The 24,032-nt window shown below is 34.4% G+C and overlaps 1 protein-coding gene across 5 annotated transcripts in view; it reads left to right on the top strand.

Annotated features, from left to right (window-relative positions):
- The window catches only part of TAOK1 (TAO kinase 1), a 143,861-nt gene that overhangs the window by 51,583 nt on the left and 68,246 nt on the right, over positions 1 to 24,032 (top strand). For all 5 annotated transcript variants that reach the window (XM_028519463.2, XM_036033324.1, XM_036033323.1 and 2 more), the window contains 2 exons: positions 6,799 to 7,024; positions 22,608 to 22,679. In XM_028519463.2, coding sequence (XP_028375264.1) covers positions 6,893 to 7,024; positions 22,608 to 22,679 — 204 coding nt within the window. In that variant the 5' untranslated portion in view covers positions 6,799 to 6,892. The remainder of the gene's footprint in view (positions 1 to 6,798; positions 7,025 to 22,607; positions 22,680 to 24,032) is intronic.

Raw genomic sequence — 24,032 nt, 5'->3', positions numbered from 1 at the left:
GATGGAAGCTTTCATAATTGATTTGAGATCTTTTTTTTTCTAATATAGCATTTGGTACTTTAAATTTCTGTGTGTGCACTGCACTAGCTATATTCTACAAATTTTATGTTGTCTTTTTATTTTCACTCAAAACATATTATTTTCTGATTTCTCTTGAAAAAAATTTTTTTATTGACCCATTCCCATGGGTTGCTTAGAAGTATGTTGTTTAATTTCCAAATTTTGTGTTTGCTTTTTTAAAGTTATCTTTCTGTTACTGATTTAAAGTTTAATCACACTGTGGATACATAACATATTTTATATGAACTGAAATTTTTTGCACTTCTCAAGATTTGTTTTATGGCCCAGAATATGGTCTTTTTTGGTGTGAATCTCATATGTGCATTTGAAAAGAATATATATTCTATTGTTGCCAGTGGGGTGTTCTAGAAATGTCATTAGATCAAGTTGGTTGGTAGTGTTCCATAGTGTTACTCTATGAATTTTCAGACTACTTTTTAAAAAAAGTTTCTGAGAGAGATGTTTTGGAATCTCCCAGTATAATTATAGACTTGTTTTATTTCTCTTCTCAGTTGTATCAGTTTTTGCTTCATGTAATTTGAAGTTCTTTTGTCAGGTTAATGCAAATCAGAGATTTGATGAATGGAATCATGTTAATTATATAATGTACTTCTTTATCCCTTGTGATTTTCCTAGCTCTGAAATCTATTTTGTCTACTAGGCACTCCAGCTTTCTTTTGTTTAATATTTTGCACTTAATTTAGAGTAGGTCTGCTGGCAACAGATTCTCTTAGTTTTCATCTAAGAATCAATCTCTTCCTCTCTCTCTCCTGCCCCCCTCACCCCCATGGCCTTTATTCCTGAAGACTGGCTAGAAAAAGGATTTTGTTTTAGATTGACAGTTCTTTTCTTTCATCACCTTAAAGGATATTATAGCACTTCCTGTGGATTCTATTGTTTTTTTATGAGAAATCTATGGTCATTCAAATTTTACTTTATCTTTGTTTTTAAGCATTTTGATGATGATATGTGAGGCTTAGGTTTTTCTTTTGTTTTGTTTTTGCATTTGTCCTGTTTGGGCTTTGCTGAGCTTCTTGAATATCTACCTTTGTGTGTGTGTGTGTGTGTGTGTGTGTGTGTGTGTGTGTGTCAAATTCTGCCATTACTAAAAAGATTTTATTCTCTACCAATTTATTTTTTCCCTCATTATACAGTACCAATGTGGTGAAACTTAGACAATTTAAAATTATCCCAAAAGTCACTAAAGTGTATTCATCTTTTTCAGTCTTTTTTCTTCTTTATTCTTCAGTTTATATAATTTATCTGGCTCTGTCTTCAAGTTTACTGTTTTCCTATATCATCTCTGTTCTGCAGTTGAACCCATGCAATATTTTACATTTCTGATACTGTTTTCCAGTTCTAAATTTTCCATGTGTTTCTCTTTTTATAATTTCAGTTTTTCTAAGAATATGTGTCTTTCAAGTTGTTTCATGAGTGTTAACCATTATCTCATTTATTATATATACAATAGCTGCTTTAAACTTTTATGTGAGAATTGTAACATGAGTCATCTTAAAATAATCAACTGTTGGTCTTCTTTTTCCCTTTGTTAATTTGTCACATTTTTCCAGTTTGTGTGGGTGTTATTTATTCTTTTGCATGTAGAGTAATTTTGGATTTTATCCTGGACATTTCAAATATTGTCATTTCTGAGTCCTGTTAATATCCTCAGGAGAATGTTGATTTGTGGTTAGTTTCTTTTTTGTTTGTTTGTGTGTTTGTTTTTGTTTTGTTTAGCAGATGCTAACTGTGTTAGATGGCTCGTTCTGTCTCACTTTCTGTGGCTGGTGTTCTAGTATCAGTTCTATTTAAACCGTCCTTCTCTCTCTACTCTTTGGATTTTCCTGGCACTGTGCCTCTCAGTACCAGTCTGGGGCTTGGACAGTGGTTTATATGATAGATTAGTTCTGTTTAGTGGACTTTTGAGTCTGTTTTACCCAACCACAGAATGGCATTTGTGTTGGTTTATACACAGAATTGAGGCATCTCTTTTCTACCTTTCTCCTCTCCTGATTTCCCCCATACTCTTCTGTTTCCATTGGCCTTTTACCACTTCCTCTGACCAGGAAACAGGTTTCTCTCAGAATTTTAGACGTTGTCATTTTACAATTCACCATAACTAGAGCTGTTCTTAAGTGAAGTGGGAAAAGGAGAGGAGGGGAAAAAAAACCCAAAGAATTCCCCTTCGTACTTTTTGGATGACATGGGCCCTGTTTCCCAGTTATTCCATCAGAGAGGTTTTCTCACATAATTTTTCTGCTGCTGGGACATTGCAGTGTTAAAATGCGGGGGAGACATTGCCCCCCCACAATCTCCAGATCACAGCTGGTCCTTTGGACAGAAAAGAGGGATTTCTACAAGGATTTCTTTTAAGCACCCTCAGCATATTCTTTGCTCAGGCCACTCTTAGGTCAAAGCTGGAAGATAAAAGAGGAAAATGGAATCAGAAAACTCATGGTCATACTCATTATTCTTCAAGTTTGGACTTCTTTCCCCAATCATTTATATTACTTGTTTATGGAATATTGATACATATCTTTTGGCCATATATATGTTGGTGGATCAGGTACTTTTTAAGTGATTTCAATGCTACCTATTTATTTAAGGAATACTGACCCTTAATTGTGTTTGCTTTGGATGTTCAGGTTTTTTTTTAAGATTTTATTTAGTTATTTTTAGAGAGAAGGGAGAAACATCGACTGGTTACCTCTCACGTGCCATTTGGCCCACAACCCAGGCATGTTCCCTCACCAAGAATTGAACTGGTGACCCTTTGGTTTGCAGGATGACGTTCAACCTGCTGAGCCACTCCAGTCAGGGCTGGATGTTCATTTTGTTTGTTTGTTTGACTCTAATTTTTTAAAAATAAATTATTTTATTGTTCAATTACAGTTGTCTGTATTTTCTCTCCACCCCTTCCCTCCACTCCCTCCAAACCCTTGTCCCTCTCTTGCTTCCACCCTCCCCCTTGGTTTTGTCCATGTGTCCTTTATAAGTAGTTACTGAAAACCCTTCTCCGCACTGTCTCCTCCTCCCTCCCCTCTGGCTATTGTTAGATTGTTCTTAATTTCAATGACTTGGGTTATATTTTGTTTGCTTTTTTCTTTTATTGATTATGTTCCAGTTAAAAGTGTTTGACTCTGATTTTTGACATAAATTTTTAAATGAATTAGTTTTTTGTGAGTTAAAAAATGTTAATAACTTTTGGATGTTCACCCTAGTTAGAATTTGTATTTTTATAATTTAAACAATATTTTATTTTTCTCAAATTTAAAATAAAATTTATTAAAATGATAAAAGTTGCTGTAAAAATTCAGGTGATAGTGTATAGGCTAACAAGTAATGCTCTTCACAGCCTTACTTGATCAGAGAAAAATTAATATTTTAATACATATCCTTCCATATCTTGTTTATAAATTTGCAGTACATATAGGGTATATATTTTAAGCCATTTATTTAAATTTTTTCAAGTTGTTTAATTGAGTTATAATTTACATACAGTATTTTAAGTATGCAGTTGGAGTTTTGACAAGTATATACACTTGTGTAATTCACTCCCCTATCAGGTTATAGAATTCTCTCACTCCAAAAACTTTTCCTTGGGCCTCTTTGTAGCCAATTTCCCTATTCTTCTTCTTCCCGGCATCAGGCCTCCACGATCCAGCACTTTAGATCAGTTTTGCATGTTTGAGAATTTATCCGAGGAATCATACAGTATGTGCTCTTTAGTTCCAGGTTTGTTTTACTGAGTGTAATCCTATGATATTAATCTGTGTTGCTACATGAATCAGTAGTTTATTCCTTTTTATTACTGGGAATAATATTTCATTGTGTGACTATACCATAATTTTAATATATATATGCTTGTTGGTAGACATTTGTATTATTTGCAGTTTGGGGCTATTATGAGTAAAGCTGCTATATACAAGTCTTTCTGTGTGCCTGTGCTTTCATTTCTTATGAGTAAATGATAGGTATTTAAGGAATTGTTCCATCATATAGTAAGTATTTATTTAACCTAATAAGCATGTGTTAAACTGTTTTCCAAAGGGTTGTTCCATTTTACACTCTCATCAGCAATATAATGAGTTCCCTTCCTCACATGTATTTATCAAATTATTTTTAAAAGAACAATTTTATACAGGATGGGGAAAAAGTAGGTTTACAGTTTTTGTACAAAAAATAATATAGTGATTAGTAAATAATAATACTGTTTTGTGTACTCACAAGATACACATACATGGATTTGTTTCTGAGCTCCTTTAGATTATTAATTTATTTGTCCTATTTTTAATATTCTGGCAATGATGGTAATGTGTTTTGGTATTTAGTAGACCAAATGTTCCAGTTGCCTCATTATTTCTTGTTTGTTTGGGTTTTTTTTTTTTTTTTTGATGTTTTAGATGGTCCTATCCTTACAAATTTACTGTTTTCCTACTGTCAGCTTTAATATTTTGCCATCATAGTCTTAATATATACTATTTGTTCCTTAAATATTTGTGGAAGTTAGATCACTGTTAGGAGTGATATAGAGAGAGTAATTAAGTATTCCTAAAGTTTGAAAAATATATATGTGGTATTAACTGTAAGAGATAGGGTGTAGGGTGGAGAGAATGCTACAAAAGTGGATGATACACATTGTGTCTACCTGTCTGGGAGAGAGTTAAATAATTACACTGTAATACAGTCAATACTGCAGGGTTTTTTGGAGCATGGAGAGAGAATGATCAGCTTTTCCTATGAGAGTTAAGATTTTATAAGCAGTATTACTTTTTATCCAAATCTTGAAAAATTTTGAATGGGAATTTGTTAAGCAGGTAAGAAAGAAGATGCAAATCATGGAACTTGCTGTAAAATCATTCATTCATAGTTCTTCAAGATCTCAAGTAACATTGAAGTTTTTTTATAGGTAGATTAATTACACTTTATATGGAATTTAGTTCAGTCTTCTCAGTTGGAGTGAGAAGAAGTTAGGTGATTTTCCAATGATGATATGTCCTTTTTTTTTTTAAGATTTTATTTATTTTTAGAGAGAGGAAGGGGGCGGAGAAAGAGAAGGAGAAAAACACTGTGTGCTAGAGACACATCGTTGATCAGTTGTCTCTCGCAGGCCTCCAATCAGGGACCTGGTCTGCAACCCAGGCATGTGCCCTGACTGGAATCAAACTGGCAACCTTTTGGTTCACAGGCTGACGCTCAATCCACTGAGCCACACCAGCTAGAGCACAATGGTCATATATTATTGAAAAAACTGTAATTGAAGCACTTTCCAGAGAAGCTCCAGAGCAGGGAAATTAGTAAAAGTATATGGGGCAACCTTGAAAGTATGTTAGAAATAGGATACGAATAACAATTAACAAATAATGTTTTTATTGCAGTGTGGTGTTAATTTAGGGAGGTATAAAATACATGTAAGTGTGTTTTATTTAGTTACAAAGAAATTTTCTAGCAAGGATTAAAATTGGTTCAGTGACTTCACTAAAAATGAGAGTTAGTTGCTTAAAAGTTATATAGGGACATGGGGAGAATTGGCTAGAAATTTTATGTTCCCTTAGAAATCTATTTGAATCAATTTTGGAGCTTTTCTCTTTAATTGGTGAAGTTCAGCAAGTTAAACAATAGCTAACATTTAATGTAGTGCTTACTGTGTCAGAAGTATTAGTCTGTGCTTCTATTTAATAATTTATTTAACCCTCACAACCACTCTGTGAGGTAGGTTATTATTTTCATTTTAAAGATTAGGAAAATGAGATTATGTAAGTTACAGCTTACAAATAAATAGTGTTGCCTGGATTTATTTATATCCTGGCAGTGTCATTCCAGAGCCCAACCTTTCCATTGTGAGAGTCATTAAAATTGGGTAAAATGGCCCTGATTTGTGTGGCTGTTGCTTGGGGTGTTGTCCCTCAAAGATCACCGGTTTGATTTCTGGTCAGGGCCACATACCTGGGTTGCAGGTTTGGTCCCTGGTTGGAGTGCATTTGAGAGGCAACCACATGTCGTGTTTCTGTCTCTTCTTCCCCTCTTTCTAAAAATAAATGAAGTCTTTTAAAAATAAATAAAATTGGGTAAAATGATACAAAGGAATTAGTAGCAGAACTATCAGGGAATTTACTGGTTATCTATAGTGTCTACTTATCTAATGAAGCAGTTTAGATAAAGGCCATATTTTGTGTGAATTAGGTTTATGGGGAAGGTAGCTGTCTGCATTAAATTAGATACTTTCTCCCATTGCATTTTTTCTTTGGAATGTCTGTGTTAGAGTTGACTAAAACACTGGCATATAGATCTGAAAGGAAAAGAAAGACAGTGTACTAAATTAAATCTTTTGTGTATATTCTTATGTTCGAAAATCATTAATGGGACTCTGTTTTTAGAAACATACTGTGGGTACATCTTGAGTTGTGCTTGTTTTTAATTGTGTCTTATATTATCTATTGCTCATGGATTAGATTAATATTTAAGTACTAATACAGGAAATCTTCTAAGAAAAAATATTTAATTTTAGAAGTGTAAGTATAGTATATACTTATATCTTATTTGTAGTAGGAATTTTTTTTTTAAGGTGATTCTGACAACCAGGTTTAGGAACTATGGTACTAAGTAGACCATACTTTCTTCTCAGTGAATTTCTAGACCTGAGATAATTTTGTATGGGCTGTTAAACATGATCTTACACTAATAACTCTTAGCAGCTTTTGCTTTTTCTGATGTGTTTCTTTTCTTATTTCTCTACAGTAGTTTATGCCAGTGTGGCTTCATTCATACAGATGAACCAAGGACTGGGATAGCAAGTATAAAATTAGAATCAAACAGCTGATTGCCTAGCAGGATGCCATCAACTAACCGAGCAGGCAGCCTGAAGGACCCTGAAATTGCAGAACTGTTCTTCAAAGAAGATCCAGAGAAGCTCTTCACAGATCTCAGAGAAATTGGCCATGGAAGCTTTGGAGCAGTGTATTTTGTAAGTGTTAAAGGCTTAATGTTAGTGACCAGCATTTACTTAATATCCAGTCCTGGCAGAGCAAAAACCAATGATATAAAGAGATACAGCCCATACTCCATTTTATAGTAACTTGCATAGGTGTGTGTATAATATGAAAGTAGATAGTTTTATTTATTGGGCTTCATAGGTTATTGAAAAATGGAGAAGAATATTATTTTGCTTTAACTTACATGTTTAGAATTTTTAGCATCTGTTTTTAAAAGTCATATCACTTGTACTGCTATAGAATTAAACATTGCAGAACACTGACTTCTGTAAAGTCCCATACAGAGTCAATCTTAGGATTGTGAAAATCGAGGATTATTATTTGGTGGAAGCATATGAACCACAGTCTTTTTTCTTATGTGTGTACTTGTATGCTAATGTATGTACTTTATGCTAAAAAAATCAAATTTGCCATTTAACCAGTTTTAAGTGGATAGTTTGTGGCATTCATTATACTCACAATGTTGTATACCCATAACCACTATCTATTTTCAAAACTTTTTCATCACTCCAAATAGAAACTGTATCCATTAGCAATAACTCTGAATTTCCCCCTCTACCTACCCTCTGGTAACCTCTGATCTACTTTTTGTCTCTATAGTTTGCTATTCTAATATTTTATATAAATGGAATCATATAATACTGGTACTTGCATGTATAGCTTATATCACTTAAAGTGTTTAATATCATTTCACAGGTCATCCATATTTATTCCTTTCTATAGATGAATGATATTCCATTATATGTATATACCATGGTTTGTTTATCCATCTGTTGATGTTCACTAGATTGTGTCTATCTTTTGGCTCTTGTGAATAAATGCTACAGTGGACATTGGCATACAAGTATTTGTTTCAGCCCCTATTTTCGAATTTGGCTACGTACCTAGAAATGAGAATACCAGATCACATGGTAATAATACATTTAACTTTTTGAGGAAATGCCAAACTGCACCATAGTGTCTGCACTGTTTCCATTACTACTAGCAATGTACCAGAGTTCCATTTACTCCATATCCTCCCAAATGTGTGTTATTTTCTGTTATTTTTATTGTAGCCATCCTAGTAGGTATGAGGTGGTATCTCATGGTTTCAATTGCATTTTCCTAATGACTAGTAATGTTGAGCATCTTTTCATGTGCTTATTGTCCATTTACATATCTTCTTTGGAGAAAGGTTTATTCAAGTCCTTTTCCCAGTTTAAAGTTCAGGTTGTCTGTTGTTGAGGCAGGAGGATTCTTTATGTATTCTTAATGTTAAATTATTATCAAGTTTATGATTTGCAGATATTTTCTCCCATTCTGTAGTTTTTTTTCACCTTCTTGATAATGTCCTTTCATATGCAAAAGTTTTAAATTTGGATGAAGTCCGATTTATCTGTTTTTTCTTTTTGTTGCCTGTGCTTTTGGTGTCACGTCTAAGAATCTATTGTCAAATCCAAAGTCATGAAGATTTACCCCGTTTGTTTGTAAGTTTATGTTCTTAGCTCTTATATTTAGGTCATCATCAATGCATTTTGAGTTAATTTTTGTATGTGTTGTGAGGCAGAGCTGCAGATTCATTGTTTGCATGTGAAAATCCAGTTACCATTTTGAGTGAATTTTTGTATGTGTTGTGAGGTAGAGGTCCAATTTCATTCTTTGCATGTGAAAATCGAGTTATCCTAGTACCATCTGTTGAAGAGATTATTTTTCCCCATTGAGTTTGCTTGACTTTCTTGTCAAATCAATTTGCTGTACTGTATAGGTTTATTTCTGAACTCTCTGTTGTATTACATTTGTCTGTATATTCATCTTTATGCTACTATATCACTGTTTTGATTAATGTGTGTTTGTAGTAAGTTTGAGATGATGATCAACTTTGTTATTCTTTTTTAAGGATAGTTTTGGCTATTTAGGGCCCCTTGCAATTCCATATGAATTTCAGGATTGGCTTTTCCATTTCTTTTTAAAAATCGGTTAGAATTTTGATAAGGATTGCTTTAATCTGTAGATCATGTAATTGGCATCTAAACAATATTAAGGTTTCCAATCCATGGACACAGGAAGTCTTTCTAAACATTTGTTTAGGTCTTCTTTAGATTTATTCAGCAATATTTCAATGTACAAGTGTTACACTTTATTGCATATATTTATTGGTCTGTTATTCTTTTAGATACTGTTGTAATTTGAATTACTCTCTTAATTGCCTTTTCAGATTATTCATTGCTGAAGTATAGAAATACAGCTGATTTATGCATGTTGATTTTTTTTCCATTTACAGTTGACATACAATATTATATTAGTTTCAGGTGTACAACATAGTGATTAGACATTTATATACCTTACAGAGTGGTCACCTCATAAGTCTGGTACCCATCTGATACCACAGTTATTAAAATATTAACTATATATTAATTAAATTAATATAACTAAATACCATTAACTATGTTGTACTTCACATCTTGTGACTATTTTTACAACTGGCAATTTGTACATTTTAACCCTTTTAACCTTTCCCACCTATTTCTCCCCTACCCCCCACTCTGGCAACTGTCATTTTGTTCTGTGTATCTATGAGTTTGTTTTTATTTGTTTGTTTTGTTTTTAAGATTCTACATATAAGAGAAATCATATGGTATTTGTCTTTCTCTGTCTGATTTATTTCACCTATTATAATATCCTCTAGGTCCATGCACATTGTTGCAAGTGGCAAGATTTCTTTCTTTTTATGGCTAAGTAATATTCCAATATATATATGTACCACATTTTCTTTATCCATTTGCCTGTTGATGGACACTGAGGTGGCTTCCATATCTTGGCTATTATAAATCATGCTGCAGTGAACATAAGGGTGAATATGTCTTTTCAAATCAGTGTTTTTGTTTTCTTTGGATAAATACCCAGAAGTAGAATTGCTGGGATATATGGTAGTTTTGCTTTCAGTTTTTTGAGGAAATTCTATATTGTTTTTGCATAGTGGTTGCTCTGATGTATAGACCTATCAAGAGTGCATAAGGGTTCCCTTTTCTCCACATCCCCACCAACATTTGTTATTTGTGGATTTATTGATAATAGCCATTCTGGCAGGGGGGAAGTGATATTTCATTGTGATTTTAATTAGCATTTCCCTGAGAGCGAGGAATATAAGCATGTTTTCACATGTCTTTTGGCCATCTGTGTGTCCTCTTTGGAGAAACGTCTATTTAGGTCCTCTGCCCATTTTTTAATCGGATTGTTTGGGGGGGGTTTGTTTGTTTGTTTGTTTTGTTTTTGTTTTTGGTGTTACGTTGTATGGGTTTCTTATATATTTGGGGTATTAGCCCCTATCGTGTATCATTAGCAAATGTCTTCTCTCCTTTAGTCTCTTTGTTTTGTTGATGGTTTCCTTCACTGTGCTAAAACTTTTTAGTTTCATGTAGTCTCATTTGTTTATTTTTATTTCTTTTGCTCCCCTTGCCTGAGGAGACACATACAAAAATATATTGCCCTGGCTAGTATGGGTTAGTAGATTGAGTGCTGGCCTGAGAACCAAAGGGTCACCAGTTTGATTTCCAGTCAGGGCACATGCCTGGGTTGGAAGCCAGGTCCCCAGAAGGGAGAGTGCAAGAGGCAACTACACATTAATGTTTGTCTCCATCTCTTCCTCCCTTCCTCTCTCTCTAAAAACAAACAGACAAACAATCTTTTAAAAAATATATTGCCAAGGGCAATGTCAAAGAGTTTACTGCCTGTGTTTCCTTCTAGGAGTTTTATAGTTTCAGGTCTTACATGTAAGTCTTGATTTATTTATTTTTTTATATGGTAAAAGAAAGTGGTTTAGTTTCTTTTTTGGGCATGTGTCTGTCCCATTTTCCCAATACCATCTATTGAAAACTGTCTTAGGCCATTGTATATTTTTGCTTCCTTTATTATAGATTTACTGATCATATTAAGTGTAAGGTTATTTCTGCTCTTTCTCTTCTGCTTCATTGATCCGTATACCTGTTTTTATGCCAGTACCATGCTGGTTTGATTACTATAACCTTGTAGTATAGTTTGATATCAGGTACTGTGATGCCTACAACTTTGTTCTTTTTCCAGATTGCTTTGCTTTGGCTGTTTGGAGTCTTTTATAGTTCCATAGAAATTTTAGGATTATTTGCTCTAGTTCTGTGAAAAATGCCATTGGTATTTAGATAAGGATTGCATTGAATCTTTAGATTGCTTTAGATAGTTTGGACATTTTAACAATGTTAATTCTTCTTATCCGTAAGCAGGTCTGTCTGTCCATTTATTTGTATCTTCAGTTTCTTTCTTAAGTGTCTTGTGGTTCTCTGAGAATGGGTCTTTTTTCTTAATGGTTAAATTTGTTCCTAGGTTTTTATTCTTTTTAATGTAGTTGTAAATTTGGTGGTTTTCTTAATTTCTCTTCTTATAGTTCATTATTGATGTATTAAAATGCAGCTGGTTCTGAATATTAATTTTGTACCCTACTACTTTACTAAATTCACTTATTAGTTCTAGTAGTTTTATGGTAGAATCTTTAGGATTCTCTTTAGTATCATGTCACCTGCAAATAATGACAGTTTTACTTCTTCCTTTCCAATTGAGTTGCCTCTTATTTCTTTTCCTTGTCTAATTGCTGTGGTTAGGCCTTCTAATACTGTGCTGAAAGTGGTGAGAATGAACATTGTTGTCTTGCTCATGATCTTAAGGAAAAAACTTCCAGCTTTCAGCTTTTCAGAGTATGATATTAGTTGTGGGTTTATCATCTATGGCTTTTATTATGTTGGACTTTGTCCCCTCTATTCCCACTTTGCTGACAGTTTTGGTCTTAAGTGGATGTTATATTTTGTCAAATGTTTTTTCTGGGTTCCAGCCAAGATGGAGGCATAGGCTGAAACACTTCACTTCCTCACACAACCAAAAGAAGGGTAACAACCAATTTATAAACAAAAAACAGCTAGAACTGCCAGAAAATCATTTGCATGGAAGTCCAACAACTAAGGAGTTAAAGAAGAAATATTCATACAGACAGGTAGGAGGGATGGAGACGGCAGCCTGTGGGGAAGGGACATGCAGCAAGGCAGCAGACTACGAGGGCGATCCTACATTCCAGCCTGCAGATAAGCTGGAAGGAACAATGAGGGAGTGAAACAGACCGTGAAACCCAGGTATTCAGCACTGGAAACTAAAGACTCAGATCCCGTGGCTGTCAAAAATCTGTGGAGGGTGTAGCGGATACAGAAACTCCCAGTCTCACACAAGAGTCCTAAAACGTATACAAACCCACCCACCTGCGAATCAGCACCAGAAAGGGCACAGTCCACTTGTGGGAAGCAAGGGAAGTGATGAAAAGAGGGACAATAGCTGAGCAGGCAGCATTGTTCCCTCTCTGACTCTTCCACCACAGACAGTGCCCCAACACAGCCAAGAGGGTTGCCTCACCCTGGTGAATACCTAAGGCTCCACTCTTACCACATAACAGGTATGCCAAGACAAAGAAATGTAGCCCAAAATAAAGAACAGATCAGAGCTCCAGAAAAGGAGCTAAGGGATGAGGAGATAGACAACCTGTCTGATGCAGAGTTCAGAACAATGGTAATCAGGATGCTCACAGAATAGATTGAGCTCAGTTGCAAAATGAAGGTAGAAAGGAAAGCTACACAAAGTGAAATAAAAGAAAATATACAGGGAGCCAACAGTGAAGGGAAGGAAACCGGGACTCAAATCAATGATTTGGACCAGAAGGAAGAAATAAGCATCCAACTGGAATAGAATTCAAAACAAAAATTCTGTTCCAAAACTAGAAGAAACAAGAATTAAAAAAAAAAAAAAATCAGGAGAGGCTTAGGAACCTCTGGGACAAGTTCAAATGCTCCCAACATCTGAATCATAGGGGTGCCAGAACTAGAGAAAGAGCAAGAAATTGAAAATTTGTTTGAACAAATAATGAAGGAGAACTTCTCCAGTCTGGCAAAGGAAATAGACTTCCAGAAAGTCAAGGAAGCTCAGAGTGTCCCAAAGAAATTGAACCCAAGGAAGACCACACTAAGACACGCCATAATTAAGTTACCCAAGATTAAAGATAAGGAGAGAATCTTAAAAGCAGCAACAGAAAAGGAGAGAGTTACTTACGAAGAAGTTCCCGTAAGACTATCAGCTGCTTTCTCAAAAGAACCTTTGCAGGCAAGAAGGAGCTGGAAAGAAGTATTCCAAGGCCTGAAAGGCAAGGACTTAACATCCAAGATTACTCTATCCAGCAAAGCTATCATTTAGAATGGAAGGACAGATAAAGCACTTTCCAGATAAGGTCACGTTAAAGGAGTTCATCATCACCAAGCTCTTATTACATGAAATGTTAAAGGGACTTACTAAGAAATAGATCAAAAACTATGAACAGTAAAATGACAACAAACTCACAACTATCAACAACTGAACCTAAAAAACAAAAACTAAGTAAACAGTGGGAACAGGAACAGAATTACAGAAATGGAGATCATATGAAGGGTTAATAGTGGGAAGGGGGAGAAGCAGGGTGGGGGAGGTACAGGTAGGCACAAAATTGACAGGGGGAGGTTAAGAATAGTATAGGAAATGGAGAAGCCAAAGAACTTGCATGTATGACCCATGGACATGAACTAAGGCAGGGGGATTGCTGAATGATTGTGGGAACAGTACAGGAAGGAAGATAAAGGGGAGGAAAAAATTGGGACAACTGTAACATCATAATAAAGTATACTTAAAAACAAAATGTTTTTTCTGCAACTAGATATGATCACAAGGTTTTTATTCTTCATTTTGTTGATGTTGTGTATCACATTAGCCAATTTGTGGATATTGAACCAACCTTACAATCTGGGACTAAATGCCACTTGATCATGGTATATGAACTTTGCTGAATTTCATTTGTTTATATTTTGTTGAAGTGTTTGCATCTATGTTTCTATGTTTATCAGGGATATCGATATATATTTTGTAGTGTCTTTGTCCAATTTTGTTATCAGGGCAATGCTGGTGTCATAAAATGAGTTTGGGAGCCTTCCCTTCAGTGTTTTGGAATAGTTTGAGAAGGATATGTATTAATTCTTCTTTCAATATTTGGTAAAATTTACCTATGAACCCTCAGGTCCAGGGCTTCTATTTTTTGGGGAGGGATTTTTTTTTATTACTGATTCAATTTTCTTTAGTAGTTTTGGATCTGTTCAGATTTTCTGTTTCTTCCTGATTTAGTGTTGGAAGGTCACATGTTTCTAAGAATGTATCCATCTCTTCTAGGCTGTCCAATTTGTTAACATGTAATTGTAGTATTTCCTTATAATTGTATTTTTGTAGCATTGGTTGTGACTTTGTGTTCATTTGTGATTTTATTTGGACCTTCTATTTTTTTCTTGATGATTTGAAAATACTTTCTCCCATTCCATAGATTATCTTTTCATTTTGTTGATTGTTTCTTTTACTCTCCAGAACCTTTCCAGTTTGATGTAATCTCACTTACTAGTTTTGCTTTTTTGTTGCTTGTGCTTTGTGTGTCATATCCAGAAAACTGCGGCCAAGAGCAGTGCCAAGGATTTTTTTCTCTCTCTCACCTTTGTTTTCACTGGAGTGTTTTGCATATTTCTATTTGATGGAATTACTAATATAATTGGGCATAAGTTTAGTGTTTTCTATTTGATTTGTTTGTCCTATCTATTCGTTCTTTATACTTCATTCTTGTCATCTTTTGAGTTAGTCAAGTGTTCATTGTTATTTTTGTTTTAAAATGTTTTATTATTATTCAGGTATGGGGATGCTAACAGGTCAGGTAACAATTGCCACTGAAAAGAAAGTTTGTGGAATATACTCACAGAACCCAGGAGAAGGAGGCACACTATGCCATGGGGTGCCACAAGGGGGGCGTACTGGTTTGGTTGAGGAGGCACAAGAATCAAGAGAAGTACATGGCAGGAACCTTTATTGTGGTTTCTGTGGGAAGGAACAGGAGTGGCAGGGTAAGGACGTGTTAAGTAATTTCAGCATACTCTAGAGTATCAGGCCTGTCCCTAGTTGTCTAGTGCTTGGTCCTGTGGTAATTAGAGCCAGGTATAGAGAGCCCAAAGTGTGAAGTCATTGGAGATATGGGCTCTGGATTGGTGATCTATATATGTAAAATGTGCTTGTTTGCTGTCTCTAGGGATTAACTGAATCTGGGAATAGCAGGGCTTTTTTGTTAGCAAGGCCCCAGATGTCAAAGCATCAAGTTACAATACACAAAAGACATGAGTAATATATATTTTAACTCTATCTTTTGATAATATATTTTTATTATTTTGTTACCCTAGAGATCATAATATATATTCTTGATTTATTATAGTTAAATTAGAACTTTTACTGCTTCTCTAACAATGTAAAAAGCCGTATAGTATTTCAGCTGTTTTTCTCCTTTGTGCAATTTTTATTATATCTTTTATTTCTAAAATATGTATTTGATTCCCCTATTGTTTATTTAAAAGTCTCTGATAATCCTCACTGAGTCTCTTCATATTTCTAGTTCCTTTTCAGTATTTGGTCCATTTTTTAGCATGACATAATTTTTCATTGGTTACTGATAATTATGCTGGAAAATTTGTAGCTGTTTTGAGTGATGTTTCTTTCCAAAGACAATTACTACTACTACTACTACTACTACTACTACTACTACTACTACTACTACTACTACTTCTTCTTCTTCTTCTTCTTCTTCTTCTTCTTCTTCTTCTTCTTCTTATTATTATTATTATTATTATTATTATTATGTAAGCTGATAGTATACTGGGGAATCACCTTGAGGCTTGGTTTTAAGCTTTGTTAGGGCCAGTTGACATCAGTTTTGACCTTGGCCCTTATTCTTCAAGCATGTATCTTTTAGAATTCCAACAGAATTTCTAGGGTGTTTATCGAGCCTAAGTCATCTTGGTGGGTTTGAATTCCCACCTCCATCTCTCCAGCGCTTCTTGTCTTCTGAAAGTTCTGCTATCTCTTTAGTTTTCCAGCTACTTGTTTTTTGCCGAGTTTCTGGGAGTCTTACACAGATACATACTTAGACTTGATTATTTACTTGAGGAGAATTTGCAGATTTTTGAGCTGTTTTTCAGCTCTCTCTTGATTGGGCCTTTTAAGTCCCAGACATTTGGAAGCTCCTGTCTCTGGCCTCTGTTTCCACAGCCTATCTGCCTTCTTGGACTCTTATTTTTCCTGTACATCAAATTCAGGAATGAAGCTAGAGTAAATTTATAGCTCACTTTGTATACTGTTCTTTTCTGAAGGATTTGAGCCTTCATGTGTTGCTCTGTGATAGTTTCATGCAATTGTTTTACATATATGCCTACATGATACACTATTTGGACTTCAGGGATAGTCTAACACAACATCATGGCAAGAATTACTATTGAAATTTCCCTTGGTTAATATTATTTGGATGGATTATAAAGCTTTTGTAATAATTTAGGAAAGAAATGCTGGGAGCTTAAACTAGATATTGATAGTGAAGGTGCATTTTAAATTGATAGAATCAACAGAACTAATTTTATGACAAGGTAAGAAGGTGCATGTTGTATTTCCTCACTCGTGGAATATAGAATTACTGGTTGGGGATGTTTTTCTAGTACTTGGACCTCTTTAGGTATTAGTTTCTGGGGTGGTTCTATACAGGCTGGACTGTTTCTGAGAGCTGTGGTTGAGAGAAAAGTTTTGTAATTCCAGAAGTAAGAATCTAATAGGGTCAACAAAAGCAAATTAGTGGAAGCTAGTTATCAGGAGCTGACTTTGGGAAGACCTGGTGATTAAACAAAATGTTCATGAACCTGGGCTGGGGAAAAAAAAAATTCCTGTAAAGGATATTACTGAGATACTTAGTGAAACTTGAATGTGGACTATATATGCACCGGATAATAGTATTGTCTCAATGCCAAATTTCCTAAATTTGATAATTGTGCTGTGGTTATTCAAGAGAAGGTTCTTTCTCATGAGATATATGAAGAAATACTTTGGAACTAAGTGAAAATGTCTATTCTCATATCCTCTTCAATAATAAAATGATGATAGCATTGTATATATTTAGATAGAGAATTTAAAAGCAAATGTGGCAAAATGTTAACCAAGGATTTCTCTGTAGTAGGGGCTGGAAACTATAGAGCCCATGAACCAAATCCAGCCTGTGAACTGTCTTTGCTCAGCTTCCAAACTAAGAAAGGTTTTTACATTGAAAAAAGAATAAGAATATGCAACAGAAAAGACCATATATTTGGCTTACAAAGCCCAAAATATTTAATATCTTGCTCTTTTGTCTGACGTAGTGGGAGGAGTAAAGGTTCACTGTGCTATACCAATTTTACTGTGTGCTTGACAGATTTGTAAAATAAAATGAGGGAGGGAAACAAACAAAAAAGCTGACTTAGGAAGTCAGGAAACCTAGGCTCAAGTTAGTGTAACACAAGGAACCACTGCATGAAAGCATAGAAGAGTCAGGGGTAGCTCCTCTGAACAGGTACTTTCTGTGAATTGTCTTGATGTCTGGGAAACATGCACCATGTGGATGAGTATAGTTTGAATGTAGCCCGTAATTGAATATTTTTGCTGTAATTCCATTTCTGAGTTGCCAGCCTTCGTATTTTGTGGTATCAGATAAATCTGTGTGGGAATGTGTTTATGTGTTGCATATGTGAGTATACGTGCAAGAATGTGTGCTTCTGTTTTTATGTTTCCTCTCACCTTGACTGGGTAAATGTGCAGTGTCTGTCTATAGAATATATAGAGGAAGGACTCTTTTGTCAAAATTTTTTTAGATGATTAAAAATCATTCTTATATCTCTGAATTTTCATTAATTGGTAGTAGTGATCACATTAAATTTAAAGATACTCTTAATTGAGCCAGCTCTGTTGGCTGTCTCATCAAGCAAGGTAATCAAAGACTGGTATCATAATAAGTATTTGAAACCAAAGAGCCAGATGTTTAAAAGGATTTCTATCTCTAGATTGCCAGGAAAGTAAACATTCTCTTTTATTTTCCAATACCTTAAAGAGAACCAACATGATGTCAATAAATGGGCCACAGAACACTGGCCTGGGAATCAAGTAGCTTGTCAACAAATGTGAGAGATCATGTATGATTCCAGCATGAAGTCATTTGCATATTACTTTACAAACGATTTTTTTCTTCATTTTTATATTTCCTAGTATAAGATTTTACTAACCTGTATTTTTTTAGGGACTTGGTAAGTTTGTTTAAAAATTATTTATTGATTGGGGGCATCAATTAGTTGTTCCACTTACTTATGCATTCATTGGTTGATTCTTGTGTGTGCCCTGACTAGGGATGGAACCCACAACCTTGGCATGTCAGGACAATGCTCTAACCATCTGAGCTACCTGACCAGGCAAAGCTTGGCAAGTTTTATATTTTTCATGGTTACAGCAAATTTTTTAGTGTTAAAAGAAAAAAGTAATACATACACAAAAGAAATACAGAAAGACTATTTACATATGATTAATTGATATGGTATTTCAGATCATTCTTGTTAGTTAATTAAAATAGTTCCCAAACGGATCTTCATAGAGAGTGCCCTGGTTTGAAACAAAGTGATTGATAGTGTATATTTTCACTCCTTTTTTTCTCTTGACAGCATCAAGTTTGTCTTTAGGCCTATAGCCAATTTCGTCTTTACTCTTTTATTCTTAGACAGTGAGTATAGATGACATGTAGTATTGTTCTCTTTAATTACTTACAGCTCATTTAATTCTGTTCTACATTGTGTTTTTTATGTAGTCAAATACTTTTTAAAACTTTTCTCTCCTCACTGTTATTTTACTTATTCTTGTAGAACAATATCCCATTCCCTTCAGTTCATTTGTTAATATTAATCACTTCAAGGAAAATGTGGAAATCATAGTTCTTTATATTCTTTATGCTAGTCTTACTTTATGTGTTTCATCTACATAATTATAAATTCACCATTCAATATCATAATTTCACTTTAAGCAGTAGTTGTATTTTAAAGAATCTAAGAGTAAGAATAGTTTTAAAATGTACGTATATATTTACCCAGTTTACTCAGTGTAACTGTTTACTTTGAAAAATCCCAATCTGCAAAAGGACTCCCAGAACTAATAGATAAGCTTAGCAAGGTTGCAGGATAAAAGATCAATACATAAAAATCCATTGTATTTCTATGTCAGCTGTGAACAACTAAAATTTCTTATATTCTAAAAGTACTATGTATAGAACCTCCAAAGTGGAATACTTGAGTATAAATCCAACAAAAAGATGCAAGACCTATATGTTGAAAACCATGAAACACATTAAAAAAATCAAAGAAAACCCAAATAAGTAAAGGGGTATATGCTGTGTTGATGGATTGGTAGACTAAATATGTTATGCTATTATCTTCAAATTGATATATAGATTAAATGCAATCCCAATGAAAAACTCAACAGGCTTTTAAAAATAGATATTGATAAACATATTCTTATACTTTATGGAAAAGCAGAAGAACTAAAGTAGCTAAAACACTTTGAGAAACACAATTATGGAACTCAGTATCTGACTACAGCAACTTACTATAAACCTACAGCAATTAAGATAGTATGGTGTTGAAAGGATAAATACGTAAATAAATTAACAAAATAGAGTAGACATATACCTACACAAACACGGTAACTCATTTTTGACAAAAGTGCAAAGATAATTCAATGAAGAAGGGATAGTGTTTTCAACAAATAGTGTCTGAGCAATGACCATATGCATAAAAATAAACTTGACTCACATGTTATATAAAAACTAATGCAAAGTGGATCATAATGCTAAATGTAAAGCATAATGTTATAAATAGTGTAGGGTAAAATATTGGAGGAAATCATTTTTACTCTAGATTATGCAATATAGAATAGAACACCAAAAGCATTATCCATAAAAGTTCATAAATTGAACTTCACCAAATTTTAAAACTTTTGCTCTCTGAAAGATCTTGTTAAGAGAAGGAAAAGGAAGGCTACAAACTGGCAGAAAATATTTGCAAGTCACATATCCAGAGCATATAAAGAACTCTCAAAACTCGACACTAAGAAAGTAACCCAATAAAAATTGAGCAAAAGGTCTAAACAGGCACATCACAAAAAACACAGTTGGTCAATAAAAATAAGAAAAGATGGTCAACATCATTAGTCCCTAGGGAAATAGAAATTAAGACCACAATGAGATACTACCACATGCCTATTAGAATGGCTTAAAAAGTAAAGATAAGAGAGGAATACAGGCAGTATCCAGTCCCTGTGAATATGTGGAGTAATTGCAAATATTCATTGCTGGCAGGAATGCAAAATGGTCTGGCCACTGTGGATACAGTTTGGCAGTTCTTGAATAAAGTTAAACATACCATTAACATATGACCCAGAATTGCCACTACTAGAAGTAATCCAAGCGAAATAAAACTCCAGCTCACACAAAAACCTATATCTGAATATTTATGGTAGTTTTATTCATAGTTGCCAAAAATGTTATCTACTTCAGTGTGTGAACTACAAAAAGTGAATTTTACTGAAGTTTATTAAATGTTCATTCAGAAATAAATGTTATGCTATAGGGGAAACCCAAATGTAATACATACTGAAACAAATGAACCTAACTGTATTATAATATAAGCACACAGAAGGGAATGGGAAGCCATAATCTTATTTTGGAAATAGTATTTTGGCTAAATACTCCTAAGGCTAAAGACAAAAGAAACTCCAGTTAATTTGTTTCTCCCAGGGATACAGTTTGGCAGTTCTGAAACTACTGTATATGTATAGACTTGAATAAACAAGTAAATATATTGTAGAGGACTACTTTTCTTACTGCCCAAGAAAGAAGTAAACTTTTTATTGTAAATAAGGAAGAGGGAAAGGCTAGAAATAACCCTATGGTGTTGGATTGGAATTGAAAGTATCAGTAGGAACATTTCTCTTTCTCCCTCTATTTTCTCTCTCCCTCTCCGTCTCTCTCTCTCTGACACACACACAGATACACATATATAACAATAATACCAATTTCTTTCATTAAATGTAGAGGGACTAAAGGAAATAATTGTTGAAGCTGAAATCCACTGATAGAAATATGGAATCAGGGAAGGTAACAAAGAACTCTGTAGGATTGGATAGGAATTAGAGATGTTAATATGAACTAAGTAATTATTCCTATCTGCTGCAAGACGCTGGTTGCCCTGACACCCCACCTAACACTCAGATCTTGAATTTCTCTCTAGAAGGAACAAGAGCTCCTTGGAAGAATGGCTCATTCTCTTGAGGGGGTAGGGAACATACAAGATAAGCCTTAGAACATCTTGTGACAGAAAGTTTAAAAAGTACTTTAAAAAAAAAAGAGATGGTATCTGTCAAATGGACACTGGAGCCATCTTGAAGAGGCTCCCACTGGCCCCATCTGGAACAATCAGAGCATCAGTCTAGAGAGAGTAATAGATCATAACCCATCAAATAAAATGGGAATCCATAATTTGCATGACAGATGAGGGATAGATAGCTGAAAAGAGAGGTCTTTTCCTTATAACAGAATGCTGGCTGATAAATGTGAAGAGAATGGTAGATTTGGAAAATGCGAGCATTTTGTAATCATGACAAAGATTGTTTTGGGCTCAAATCTTCATTGGTTGCCGGATCTAGAAGAAATTGATCAGGAGGGTGTTTATGTTTAAAAGTATCTCTCCACAGATGGCTTCATAGATACAAGGTAGGAAACAGTAATAGCTATGTACATTGGGGGGAAAAAGCCATGAAATAACACCTTGAGTGGGTGATGAAAATTAGTAATAACAACGACAATAGACAGACTTTTTATACCTCCAGGTATGATACCCTGAAAAGGATACAATACCATACTTGTAGTATTTTGGCTGGGGATAAATTACCAGAATCTACTGTATTTTGCCATGTATTAATGCACAACCACGTTTTTGTGTGTGTTATACATGAGATTATTATATTCATGTATAATATTCATCCTTATTTTCCCTTAAAAATTTTGGGCAATAAAGTGGGTGTTATACATGGCAAAATATAGTAATCTTGAAGAAATGTCAGACAAGCACAAATTTAGTAGCATCCTACAAAATTCCACAGTATAGTCTTCAAAAATGCCAGCGTAATGAAAGATAAAAAAAGGTTGAGGAATTGTTCTAGATTAGAGGAGACTAATATGACATGATAAGTAAGCACAGTAAGTGGTCCTGAGGGAGAGAAAATGAAGTTTGTTGATACTGAATATTTTTATTTTTTGTTTTTTTGGATGTGATAGGCAAAAGTCATGTTGTTTTAGTTTAATCACTTAATTTTAATTAATAATTACTAATAAGTTTGGGTTTTAATAAATTATAGTCACTTTAAAAATACACTTAAAATTTTTTTAGAGAAAAGGGAAGGGAAGGAGAAAGGTAATTTGATAAGTTTGATTATAGTTATAATTTTTAATGTTATTTAAAAAAAGTATTTATGTCCTTTTTGACATGGTAGTTTATAAATGCTTTTATTCTCAGAGAAAGGATTGCCCAGATTTAATCTGTTAATTTTTACAATGCTTCCTTTTTTTGTTAGGCACGAGATGTACGTACCAATGAAGTGGTGGCTATTAAGAAAATGTCTTACAGTGGAAAGCAGTCTACTGAGGTAGGTGGTCGGTGGTCAAATATGTACATTCTTGCTGGTATGTTGAGAAAGACATACTATTTTTAATTGAGGGTAGGTGGAAAATTTTTCCAAGAATTATAACATACATGAATAAAATGTAGGAATATTAAGTATATATCTCAGTGAATTTTTCTTCACATACTGAATGTACCCATTTAACTTATACCTAGACCCATAAATAGTATTACTGGCATCCCAGAGCTCCCCAGTCTGTGCTCCCTGCTTTTATTTTTTAAAGCGTGGTTTAATATGTTAGTCTATCATAGAGGGATTATCAATTTCTGAAATAATAAACTAAAATAAGATATATTCAACAGTAAATATATATAATTTTTTAATGGCTTAGAGATTACTTAAGTGTTGTTTTAAACAAACTTTAAACTATGGGCAGTGTATATCTAGTATGAAAAACAGGCAGTGTGTAATAATCTGAAAAACCAAAATGTAAGATTATTGATGCTACCTTGAATATATGTTAATTTGCTGATATTCTGATTAGTTCTATTGACATATTTAACTGTGTAAATGTGTTTTATAAAATGTAGTCTACTTTCTAAATCTATATAGGATGTGTCTGTCTTTAATTTTTTTTTTTTTTTCAAAGATTTTATTCATCCATTTTTAGGGAGGGAAGAGGGGGAGAGAGAGAGAGACAGAGAGACACAGAGAGAGAGAGAGAGAGAGAGAGAGGGAAAGAGAGAGAAAGAAACATCAGTGTGCAGTTGCTGGGGGTTATGGCCTGCAACCCAGGAATGTACCTTGGCTGGGACTCGAACCTGGGACACTTTAGTTCCCAGCCCGCACTCAATCCACTGAGCTACGCCAGCCAGGGCTGTCTTTAATTTTTTAAAAAATTTAATTGTGGCAAAATACACAAAATTTACCATCTAAACCATTTTTAAGTGTACAGTTTAGTGGCATTAAGGACATTCATATTGCTGTACAACCATCACTACTAGTCATCTCCAGAAATTTGTTCATCTCATCTTTTAAAATTGAAGCTAGCTCTACACACCAGCAGTCCCTAACCTTTTTGGCATCAGGGACCAGTTTCGTGGAAGACAATTTTTCCATGGACTGGTGCAGGGGCTGGGCAGATGGCTTTAAAGACTGCCAGTAGATGCAGCTTAATTGTCCCTTGCCATTCACTGATAGGGTTCTGATATGAGTCTGCAAATAATTGATTTATTGTGGTCTCTGTGCAGTCAGACCTCCCTGCTAATGATAATCTGTATTTGCAGCTACTCCCCAATGCTAGCATCACTGCCTCAGCTCCACCTCAGACCATCAGGCATTCAATTCACTTAAGGAATGTGCAACCGAGATCACTTG

Source organism: Phyllostomus discolor, chromosome 8 (genome assembly GCF_004126475.2).
Source record: "Phyllostomus discolor isolate MPI-MPIP mPhyDis1 chromosome 8, mPhyDis1.pri.v3, whole genome shotgun sequence".
Lineage (NCBI taxonomy): Eukaryota > Metazoa > Chordata > Mammalia > Chiroptera > Phyllostomidae > Phyllostomus > Phyllostomus discolor.
The sequence above is the reverse complement of the archived record's forward strand: the minus strand, read 5'-3'. Positions and strand labels throughout refer to the sequence as shown.